This window comes from Oncorhynchus tshawytscha, linkage group LG20 (genome assembly GCF_018296145.1).
Source record: "Oncorhynchus tshawytscha isolate Ot180627B linkage group LG20, Otsh_v2.0, whole genome shotgun sequence".
NCBI classification, from domain to species: domain Eukaryota; kingdom Metazoa; phylum Chordata; class Actinopteri; order Salmoniformes; family Salmonidae; genus Oncorhynchus; species Oncorhynchus tshawytscha.
The window spans coordinates 42,463,898-42,475,932 of record NC_056448.1 but is presented as its reverse complement, the minus strand read 5'-3'; the positions used below and the strand labels follow the sequence as shown (position 1 = coordinate 42,475,932).

Genomic DNA, 12,035 nt, shown 5'->3' with positions numbered 1-12,035 from the left:
TCAGGTTTAACCTAACACATGTTAAGCCAACAAAGTTACCCGTTTTAGTGGACTGGTTCTAAAACCGTAGCTAAGGTAAGTGACAAACGTGCAATAGAGCCTCCATTTCTATGATGGCTGATGTACAGTAAAACTCCAGTCCACATGTTGCAGGTGGTCCCATAACACCATTCTACAGTACATGACAATATATTTTAGAATTCAATTGCCATGTATGAAACACAAAAGTACAGCAATGCATATTCATTGATATTAATAGAGCAGTGCTTTTTTATTTTGTTCAGTCGGTGATGTTTAATGTTCTCCCTCGGTTCTATTTCTTGTCAAATCAATTCAAAGACAGTGAGACAGTCTAAAATAATTGTATTGATTCATTTTTTTTGTTGTTGCACTAATTACAATTCTCATCAGTGAATGTATTTAACCAGAATGTAATCATTTACATCAGATATATCTTCGCCCGTTGGATTATACAGTATGTGCCAGGTATGAGGAAAACAGAACATAACATCCTGAGGATAATGTGGAAGCATTTTGATACATAACTCCAGAAGAATCATGAAATAAAAAATATTTTAAAATGTCAATAAAGAGAAGTAAAAAAGTAATGATAAAATAAATAAAATCACCTGGCCCCTTGTTTTATTGTAAATTTAATATTGATTGAGAAGAAAAAAAGAATTCCAGTCAATTAAACAGAACAAAAACATCTTCAAAGCTCTTTTATGTCCTGGCACCCAAATTGTGGAACCAGCTTCCCCTGAAGCTAGGACAGCAAGAGTCCCTGCCCAACTTCCCAAAAACCCTACCTCTTCAAAGAGTACCTTAAATAATCCCACAACATCCCTCCTCCCACCCCCCACAATAGCTTATTCCCCCTTACAAGCTCTGACTTTGCTGATAGCTACTTTATTGAGGAAAAATGAATTTACTATGACTGCGATGTGTGGTTGTCCACCTAGCTATCTCAAGATGAACGCACCAACTGTAAGTCGCTCTGGATACGAACATCTGCTAAATGACTAAAATATTGTGTGTTTCAATCAAGTGGTTTTAAATATATTTTTCTTCATTTTCCACCATTGTTTAAAACTGATATTTGTAATCAATTTACAATATGTTCCATCTTTAAATCTATACTAATCAGGTTTCTCGGTTTTAATAACACTTTTTAATGAGAGGAACTCCCAAGAAGCCACCGGTGCCAAGAGCAAAACACTAGCACCCCACAGTAGCAGTATCTCCTGAGGTCCAGAGTCCAATGCTCTTTACACTTCAGTGGTTGCTGATTGAGGTGACCGATCATTGTGACGATATGTCATAGTAGTAATCCCTCAGTCTGGGCTCAACAACCGCAAATCCAGGCCTTTCATCCGCACTGTAGGAGATAAGCAAACGATAAGTGCACAGTATAGAGTACTATAACAGAGCTATAGCATCAACAAGATGCCAGATATGCAACAATAATATCCAGATAGTCATTTCCACTTTTGCCTCAGAACAGTGGTGTAAATTACTTAAATATAAATACTTTAAAATACTACTTAAGTAGTTTTTTTTGGTATCTGTACCTTACTATTTATATTTTTGACAACTTTTACTTTTACTCCACTACATTCTTAAATAAAATAATGTACTTTTTACTCCATACACTTTCCCTGACACCTAAAAGTACTCGTTACATTTAGAATGCTCAAGCAGGACAGAATTATGGCACCTGTCAATATAACACTTTGTCATCCCTACTGCCTCTATCTGGCAGACTCACTAAACACAAATACTGCCTCTGATCTGGCAGACTCACTAAACACAAATACTGTGTCTGATCTGGCAGACTCACTAAACACAAATACTGTGTTTGTAAATGATGTCTGAGTGTTGGAGTGTGCCTCTGTCTGTCAGTAATTAAAAATAATACACAAATTGTGCGGTCTGATTTGCTTAATATACGGAATTTGATGTATAGCCTTTACTTTTACTTTGTATTAAAAAAATGATGTACTTTTTCTACCACTTTAATTACGTACAATTAAAACCAGATACTTTTAGACTTTTACTCAAGTAGTATTTTACTGGGTAAATTTCACTTTTATTTGAGTCATTTTCTGTTAAGGTATCTTTACTTTTACTCAAGTATGACAATTGAGTAGTTTTTCCCACTACTGCCTCAGAATACAATATTGCTTGTAAATTATGGGATAGTTCTGCTATCTCCCTTTCTCCATTGTTATACTGTATGGAAACTGTAACAAGGTTTTGGATTATATTTTCTTTCCACAGATAGAACAGGGTTTTAGAAGAAACTGTAGCCTAAGGTCAGTGTTAGATTTGACCTCCTAACTACTGAACCAGGGTTAGATATTATTCATACTCCTCATAGATATAATTCCCTTCTGAATCCCGGGTAATCTGATTCTAGATCTGTAATTTGGGCTCCCATCCTCACTCACTTGTATGTCCAGCACTTCTTCATGAGGTCATACATCTCCGCGGGACAGTTGGGGGGGATGTCCATACGCTCACCATTCTCGATCATCTGGATCACCTCATTTCCTTTCATGCCCTGGGGGGAACAGAGGGTGACATAATGACACCACTCACACACGGATGGCATACCAGACAGAGGTAGTCCCTAATGGCACTCTATTCCCTACGTAGTGCACTACTTTTGACTAGGGCTATAGTTTAAAAGTAGTGCACTACGTAGTGAATAGGGTGCCATTTTGGAACACGTACACACGTGTTGCAAAAGTGCTTTGACTGACGGCTACTACACGACAGGGGACTCAGACTATTAGATAAGCCATCACTTAAGGTGTCATTATGTCAACGTCAACAAAACTAAGGAGATGATTGTGGACTTCAGGAAACAGCAGAGGGAACACCCCCCTATCCACATCGATGTAACAGTAGTGGAGAGGGTAGTAAGTTTTAAGTTCCTCGGCATACACATCACAGACAAACTGAATTGGTCCACTCACACAGACAGCATCGTGAAGAAGGCGCAGCAGCGCCTCTTCAACCTCAGGAGGCTGAAGAAATTCGGCTTGTCACCAAAAGCACTCACAAACTTCTACAGATGCACATTCGAGAGCATCCTGGCGGGCTGTATCACCGCCTGGTACGGCAACTGCTCCGCCCACAACCGTAAGGCTCTCCAGAGGGTAGTGAGGTCTGCACAACGCATCACCGGGGGCAAACTACCTGCCCTCCAGGACACCTACACCACCCGATGTTACAGGAAGGCCATAAAGATCATCAAGGACAACAACCACCCGAGCCACTGCCTGTTCACCCCGCTATCATCCAGAAGGCGAGGTCAGTACAGGTGCATCAAAGCTGGGACCGAGAGACTGAAAAACAGCTTCTATCTCAAGGCCATCAGACTGTTAAACAGCCACCACTAACATTGAGTGGCTGCTGCCAACACACTGACTCAACTCCAGCCACTTTAATAATGGGAATTGATGGGAAATGATGTAAAATATATCACTAGCCACTTTAAACAATGCTACCTAATATAATGTTTACATACCCTACATTATTCATCTCATATGTATACGTATATACTGTACTCTATATCATCTACTGCATCCTTATGTAATACATGTATCACTTTAACTATGCCACTTTGTTTACATACTCATCTCATATGTATATACTGTACTCGATACCATCTACTGTATCTTGCCTATGCTCCTCTGTACCATCACTCATTCATATATCTTTCTGTACATATTTTTATCCCCTTAGACTGTGTATAAGACAGTAGTTTTTTTTTAAATGGTTAGTTAGATTACTTGTTGGATTATTACTGCATTGTCAGAACTAGAAACACAAGCATTTCGCTACACTCGCATTAACATCTGCTAACCATGTGTATGTGACAAATCAAATTTGATTTGATTTGATTTGATTTATGTCAAATAAAGGCCAAAGGATGTGTTGTTAAGAACACCTTCCTAATATTGAGTTGTATGTGTCTTGTATGGTGACGTAATGTGTCTTGTATGGTGACGTAATGTGTCTTGTATGATGACGTAATGTGTCTTGTGTGGTGACATACTGTACCTTGTATGGTTTCATCCCTAGCGTGTACGCCTCCCACATCAGGACCCCAAAGCTCCACACGTCACTCTTACAGGAGAACTTGAAATAGTTCATACACTCTGGGGCGTACCATTTCACTGGCCACTTCCCATGGCCTTTTGCCTAGAGAGCAGGGTCCAATCAAACATCAGGGAATGGATTAATCCTAACCCTAGAGAGCAGGGTCCAATCAAACATCAGGGAATGGATTAATCCTAACCCTAGAGAGCAGGGTCCAATCAAAACATCAGGGAATGGATTAATCCTAACCCTAGAGAGCAGGGTCCAATCAAACATCAGAGAAAGGATTTCAGTTTTCCCTTCCCCAACTCAGACAACTGACTGGCAGTCCTAGCTAAATACTTGAGAAATTGCTCTTTGCTAAGAAGCTATTTTTGTTTGTTTTTATTCAAAATTGTCAAAAAATAAATCACAGTAAGGTAACTACTTGTTACTCAGAAATGATTTTATATTGAAATTACTGTAGAACTGTTCACCCTACTGTCATTGTGGACAGAGTCTCTCTTGAAAAATGCTTTTATCTGGATCAATAAAGGTTCAATAGAGTTTTCCTAGAGTTCACTAAGGTCAAAATTCAGTTGATGTGCTAATAATTTCCTCTTTTAGGATAACTTTTTAGGAGTTGCAAACTCCTTTCATACTGTATTTGATCGAAATGACAGGACATTTAGAAGTAAAACAGCGGGGATAGACTTTAGAAGATGAGGCACAGACAGTCTCAACTTCGCCAGGGGGTAAGGGCATGACAATAATTATATCCAAATTGAATACCTTATAGTAGTTCTCCTCCTCTGTGAGAGCCTTGGACAGACCAAAGTCGCTGATCTTGGCATAGTGCTGGGTGACCAGGAGCACGTTCCTGGCCGCAAGGTCCCTGTGCACAAAGTTGTGCTCCTCCAGGTACTTCATGCCCATAGAAACCTGGTGCACCAGCTCTGTGATGTTCTTAATGGAGATCTGTCTATGGACAGGATCAATGGCTGTAAGTGACACTGAACACTGAATTATACTGTATCTCAGGTGTAAAACTCCAGTCATCGAGGACCGAGTGTCTGCAGGTTTTCGCTCCTCCCTTCTACTTGATTGATTAATTAAGCTCCCTGATGAGTTAGGAACTCCCCTCACCTGGTTGTCTAGGTCTTAATTGATGAGTTAGGAACTCCCCTCACCTGGTTGTCTAGGTCTTAATTGATGAGTTAGGAACTCCCCTCACCTGGTTGTCTAGGTCTTAATTGAGGAGTTAGGAACTCTCCTCACCTGGTTGTCTAGGTCTTAATTGATGAGTTAGGAACTCTCCTCGGCTGGTTGTCTAGGTCTCAATTGATGAGTTAGGAACTCCTCTCACCTGGTTGTCTAGGTCTTAATTGATGAGTTAGGAACTCCACTCACCTGGTTGTCTAGGTCTTAATTGATGAGTTAGGAACTCCCCTCACCTGGTTGTCTAGGTCTCAGTTGATGAGTTAGGAACTCCCCTCACCTGGTTGTCTAGGTCTCAATTGATGAGTTAGGAACTCCCCTCAGCTGGTTGTCTAGGTCTTAATTGATGAGTAGAAACTCCCTTCACCTGGTTGTCTAGGTCTCAGTTGATCAGTTAGGAACTCCCCTCACCTGGTTGTCTAGGTCTCAATTGATGAGTTAGGAACTCCCCCCAGCTGGTTGTCTAGGTCTTAATTGATGAGTTAGGAACTCCCCTCACCTGGTTGTCTAGGACTTAATTGGACACAAATTGAAATGAAAAAAACAAAAACCAGCCGACACTAGGCCCTACATGGAATGAGTTTGACGCCTCTGCATGTAGCTCTAAGATTATGATTTTGGGTTTTGGGTTCTAAGGGATAGGGAAGGAAGAAATCCCTTAGAACCCCTAATCAAATATCACTTGTACGCTGGCCAGCTTCAGCATTTAGCCAGCTTCGCATAAATGTTAACGATCTGTCATGAAAGGCTGGAAGTAATATTGGAGTGGGAAGGTTGTGATGTGTAAATGGTATTTGTGAAGACAGGATGTTTAACCATATTGGTGTATAGGGTGCTAGCCTAGGAGGCTGAGGCGTGATCCAGAGTCCTGTGGCCCATTGTGACATAGCTACGTGGCTCTGCAACCCCCGTCTGCAGGGGTTGAACAGCCTGACCGCGCACCTCCCAAAATTCTGCGTAGGCGGCTGCCATTCAACTACTTAAATGTGATGACGGATAAATAGCTTGAACCGTGGTGAGAACTCGAAAAGTATGAATGCCAACAGACAAATATTCTAGAAAAATTTGGTTTGGATGTTTTAAAACGTAGGTTTGGGATTTGGCCTTACACCATAATTGTCAGACTGATGGAAGTACAGTACTATCGAAGAGGGAGACTGACTGGAGAACTTACTTGTGCCTCTGGAGGTACTTGTGGAGCGGCCCCAGTTCGGCCAGCTCCATGACCAGCATGAGGCTCTCGGCCTCGCAAATGCCGATCATGCGGACGATGTAGGGGTTGTCCAGCTGCTGCATGACGTTGGCTTCCCGCAGCATCTCCTCCTTCACTGCTGGGTTGTTGTCGTCATTCTTCAGGATCTTCACTGCCACCGGCTTCTCTGTCCTGGGGAGATGGAGAGATGACGTCACTGCTTAGTGGAAAGCTAATGGCCAGCATATTTTTTTTTATGATGTTGACGAGATGTTTTTCAGACTGTGCATTGTGCACTTTACTTACCTTCTATGTAACTTTGTACTATTGTTGCTACTAATGTTGATAATTAGTATTGGTATATTTACAGTATTTTGATGGCTGCCATGCCTGAAGCACTAGCATTGTATGTAGTAAATTTGTGTGTAGTATCATTGTGATTCATGTGTATTTTTAAATATGTTTTTTTACATCTCATGTGCTCCTTGATGCAAAACCAATTTCCCTCTGGGATAAATAAAGTTGAAACTTGAATTTGAAGCTAGCTACTTTATAGCTAACTGAAATGCTAGCTGTTACATACAAGTTTAGCAATTATAGTTTTTTTTCTTATTTTCTTTAACTTTATTTTGACAGGGAGGGATGCTATTAGGTGACATCAATAATTTCAGGTTATTTCCCCAATGTGTGAGGCTAGCTAGTTGTCTGACCTCTGCCGCAGCATCCTTGCTAGCAGTGTTGTAGGCCAGTCTACAGTCATTCTCAAGACCAAAATTTTGTGTCTCGGTCTTGTCTTGGTGTCAGATACATTTTTACCTGGTCTTAACTCAGCCTCAGACAATGAGGACTCATTATTTTCCGAGACCAGCCAAAACCAGCGGAGTCAGTCAGAGCATAAAATCGCTTCGCCTGGCCAAATACCCACATTCCTTTGATGACAAATTAATATCTTATTGCCTATGAAACCTTGGCTTCCTGTTTTACTGGTAACATTACTGTCCTTTTCTTTCATTGAAAGCATGGAGGAGGAGGTGTGATGGTGTGGGGGTGCTTTGCTGGTGACACTGTCTGTGATTTATTTAGAATTCAAGGCACACTTAACCAGCATGGATACCACAGCACCATCCCATCTGATTTGGGCTTAGTGGGACTATCATTTGTTTTTCGACAGGACAATGACCCAACACACCTCCAGGCTGTGTAAGAGCTATTTGACCAATAAGGAGAGCGATGGAGAGCTGCATCAGATGATCTGGCCTCCACAATCACCCAAACTCAACCCAATTGAGATGGTTTGGGATGAGTTGGACCGCAAAGTGAAGGAAAAGCAACCAACAAGTGCTCAGCATATGTGGGAACTCCTTCAAGTCTATTGGAAAAGCATTCCAGGTGAAGCTGGTTGAGAGAATGCCAAGCGTGTGAAAAGCTGTCATCAAGGCAAAGGGTGGCTACTTTGAAGAATGTCAAATATAAAATATATTTTGATTGGTTACTGCATGATTCCATATATGTTATTTCATAGTTTTGATGTCTTCACTATTTTTCTACAATGTAGAAAAATAAAGAAAAACCCTTGAATGAGAAGTGCGTCTAAAACTTTGACTGTATATACTGTATACTGTATATACTATATATATATATATATATATATATATATATTTTTTTAAATCTATTAAACCTGTTTGTGTTAGTGATAACTATTTCTGTAATTGCCCTCATCATACATGTATTTCACCATTCTTAATGTCAAAAGAATACATATGTTGTTCTGAAATATGAACACAGAAAAAAGGGTCATTTTAATGTTCAATTAGCTACCAGATGCTACTGCAGCGGAGGTCAGCTAACAGTATCTAGCTTAGCCTTATGCAGTTACATCACCTGCATGAAGACATGATATAATTGTTGTCACTGAACTATGACATCTGGTTTAATGGTATCGGTGGGTTGACAGTGGTGTCTATTCTAAGTATGGGAAATATTATGAATAATAATCATATTAGGTTGTATTTTTATTGGACTATCCCTTACATTTTTTTTAAGAATATGAAATTGGAAACAGCAATTCATATTTTCCTTTTAAGCTGTGAAGGTTACGTACTTCCTCATTTTGTAGATGCCCTTCATGACAGTCCCAAAGTTCCCAGAGCCCAACTCTCCATCTTCCAGGAAGAGCTGTTTGCGGTCCACAGTGGAGGTCCTCAGCTCGTCTGGGTCAGCGTAAGGACTCTCGTACACCTCTGTGTCCATTGGCATGGACTCTGAGACAAGACACACACCCCAGTGTGATAACATCAACATCAATTTCGATTAAATTCAATTCAATACAACTTTGGGCTGCAGCAGTACATTAAAATATATATCTCACGAATACAAGAGTGGGCCACTCCAAACAGGATTTGTCTCAAAAGTCATGACCCCCTCCCATCACTCACCTTTGCTGACCATATTATTTGGAGCCCTGGTGTCATAAGGGTTGAGATTATCTGTGGTTTTGCTGTGAGAGGCACCCCTGCCCTATTACAGGATACAATAAGAGAGGGGTCAAGGTACAGATAATATTGTTTGTACATAGATAATTTGGAGAGAGCACTGCCGGAATGTAACCTGAAATGGTTTGATTGGTTGGTTGATTGATTGACACACAGAAGCATAAACGCCCCTTGACCTTCTCAAGCAGAACACCAATCTCTCTCCTTCATGGAACACTTATTACGGTGATCAAAATACAGCACAGTTGATATGGTTGACATTTGTGTGGTTTTTAAATGGGAGCTTCACATAGTATGGTATGTTGTTTGTCACCTTCAGAATACTTTGAATACCTTTTTTTGGTTGTGCATGAAAGACACGTTTTTTTCTCTCCAAATTCACACATCTCACTGTAGATGATGCCATCAGGTGATTGATTACAGGTGAAAGGTGGGGTGGGTCACTGGAGATTACTATCGAGTAAAAATACAAACAATTTTCTCTCATTTCAATGTGATTTTCCAAATGGAATTAATCTCTTAATTCCAGTTTGTGTACTCTAAATTAGACATGTTTCTCCTAGTGACATCCTTGACTCAAGTACCATGTTGTGAATGTGGAGAAAAGCTTACTACTGTCACAAAGTATTCTTAAGGTACATCGTATCACACGTTGCCTGACGACTCAAACGGAATCCTTTCCGTTGCTCTATACCCGGGACCATCTTCATAGTCGTTTGTGGTGACATCAAAACGAGGGCTGTTGTACAAAACATAGTGTGACTGGATCATCTCTAACCAATCAGAGTATCAAAGCCAATGACGAAATTTCAAACAGCTGTCTTATTCACATGTGTCACGGCTCTGGCCCAACCCTATCGGTTTCTGGGACCAATCAGATTGGTTAGAACGTGTTTGCGTTCTAGAAATCGTTGGGGAGGTACTCAGATCCAGACTAATTGCGGAGAAGAAACTAACGTCCGAGGACGTGGCATAGTGTTTGGCCGGAGCAAGGAGTTTGTGTCGCCAGGCTTGTTATATCAATGTAGGTCTACAATGTAGATATACAACTGAATGCTTTTTTTTTTACATTGATTTGTGTCTTAGTGTGCGGATCACTGCAATTACAAGGGAATCCATGAAGGAGAAGAGACTCTGCATCAACAACAACAAAGTAAATGGAATGAATGATTCACGCAGAAGATAAAAGGGAAAACCAAGGGCAGATGTCAGGAACTTTAAACACATGCATTTGAAGGAGGGCTAGGGAACAAATGTAACCAAGAGCCAGCTCACTGACCATTTTGTCCCTTACCCCTGCTTTAAGGCATGGCGTGCCTAAATTAGGAAGCGTTCATTAGCTTAACTACCACTTGAGAAATGTAATCCCATGGGACTGAACACCAAGAACTGAACTGGTTCACTTCCTCACAACTTCATCTCTATGGAAACAACATCCATTTTTTTGCAATGATAAACAACTGTCTACACTACGGAGTACTATGAGACTTTAATGTTTCCATAAGGGTTTTGTAATTACCCAACGTGACCTCTAGGTGGCGTAAACGTTCTAATCGACTGTAATGATGTCTGTTTGACTCAGGTCAGTCGTCAATTATTAAATGCTAAAACAAAATTTAAAAAGAGTAAAGATCCTTGGATAAAGGAAGATTGTATCACTTTATAAACTATGAATTTCCAAGAAATTATATGAAGTTCTTGTCAAGAAAGACAATTAATTCTCACAGTTGGAGATCATGATGAATAAACATGAACATCAACCAGAAGTAATTCTACGAGTCAATTGAAATATTTAATTCACTTTAAAAATCATAAGTGTGAAATTCCAAATGTTGTCTGAACATATTGCGTTGATGACTAATTAGTTGATTTATTATCATGGGCCTTTCTCAAAATCATGTAGCACAGTGATACTATATTAAAGGTACACTCACCAGGATGACATCAGTCACACCAAGGTGATTTCCTACTTACAGACAACAACATAATCACAATTCAAATCGGACTAGACTGCCGTTAATGGGCCTTCACAATTTGCGCTCTCCCATTTCCGCATTGGCAAGATGTTAGTTTGTAAGTAGTAAGACCTGTCGTGTATGATGACGTCAGTCATGCAGACTGTCTCTTTAAGGGCTCGATTAACTCCGTATCGCAGGAGTTCAGCGTTACAACGTTCACGGTGAACGTTGCATATGCCGGACTCAATAGGAAATCACCTCCTTTAGATTTAAATAGCTCCATAGCACAGAACTTCCACAATACAGATTGAATCAAGCCTGAGTCAGTCGGCTACATTCAATTGATTACATTTCTAAGGTCATCTCTTCACACTTTTAATTTCTTGGGGGAATGTGAGGGGGATATGAATGGAGGAAAGAGTGCAGGTAAGTTTCAGAGAGGGGTGTTAGTATGTAGCAATCCACACTTTAGCAAAAAAATCACACTTTTGAGTGTTAAGGGTTGGGGGATGCACAAGGCCTACTGTACCACTGTAGGGGTTAAGAGGGGGGAGGAGGTGTGTTAGGGCACCTTTTTTCGACCAGGTATGGGTATGGAGTAGGATTTGATTCTGGTGAGCATTCCACCTGCCGCCTCCAATAGCTAGAAACCACAGTTTCAGAGAGGGTCATGTTATTAAGGGAAATGGTTATTTGAAGTCTGTTTAGTTGAGGGGGAAAATGTTAGCTCACATATTCTGAACAAAAGGTGCAACGCTGAAACACTTTTTCCCTCATCGGAAAGCTCTGCAATCAATGCATTCTTTTTTTCTCCATTTTCCATGTATTCCTGTAACATTTGACCATTTAACGGCTGGGTTGGAATTCAATCAAATCTGCAAAGTTTGCACTGTGTGGGGGAAAAGCATTATTACTGTTTCACATTCAAGCTCATTTTTAAGTAATGTTATCATTTATACAGTGTTTACTGGGTGAAACCAAACGAAACTCATTAAGATTTTTTTTACATGAAAATGTTCTCATGTAAGGAAAAAGACATGGATGATTATTTACCCAGATAAAACTTCCTTCTGGGGATTATGGGCT

At 40.3% G+C, this 12,035-nt stretch overlaps 1 protein-coding gene across 2 annotated transcripts in view; it reads right to left on the bottom strand.

Moving 5' to 3' along the window:
* Positions 1-246: 246 nt before the first annotated feature.
* syk (spleen tyrosine kinase) overlaps positions 247-12,035 on the bottom strand; it is a 30,333-nt gene continuing 18,544 nt past the window's right edge. Inside the window, exons 7-14 of one of the 2 annotated variants that reach the window (XM_042302698.1) lie at positions 11,521-11,592; positions 8,935-9,016; positions 8,601-8,760; positions 6,482-6,691; positions 4,882-5,071; positions 4,072-4,212; positions 2,451-2,563; positions 247-1,378 (exon numbers count right to left, since the gene is read on the bottom strand). In XM_042302698.1, coding sequence (XP_042158632.1) covers positions 1,303-1,378; positions 2,451-2,563; positions 4,072-4,212; positions 4,882-5,071; positions 6,482-6,691; positions 8,601-8,760; positions 8,935-9,016; positions 11,521-11,592 — 1,044 coding nt within the window. In that variant the 3' untranslated portion in view covers positions 247-1,302. The remainder of the gene's footprint in view (positions 1,379-2,450; positions 2,564-4,071; positions 4,213-4,881; positions 5,072-6,481; positions 6,692-8,600; positions 8,761-8,934; positions 9,017-11,520; positions 11,593-12,035) is intronic. The other variant, XM_042302699.1, reaches the window with a different exon arrangement.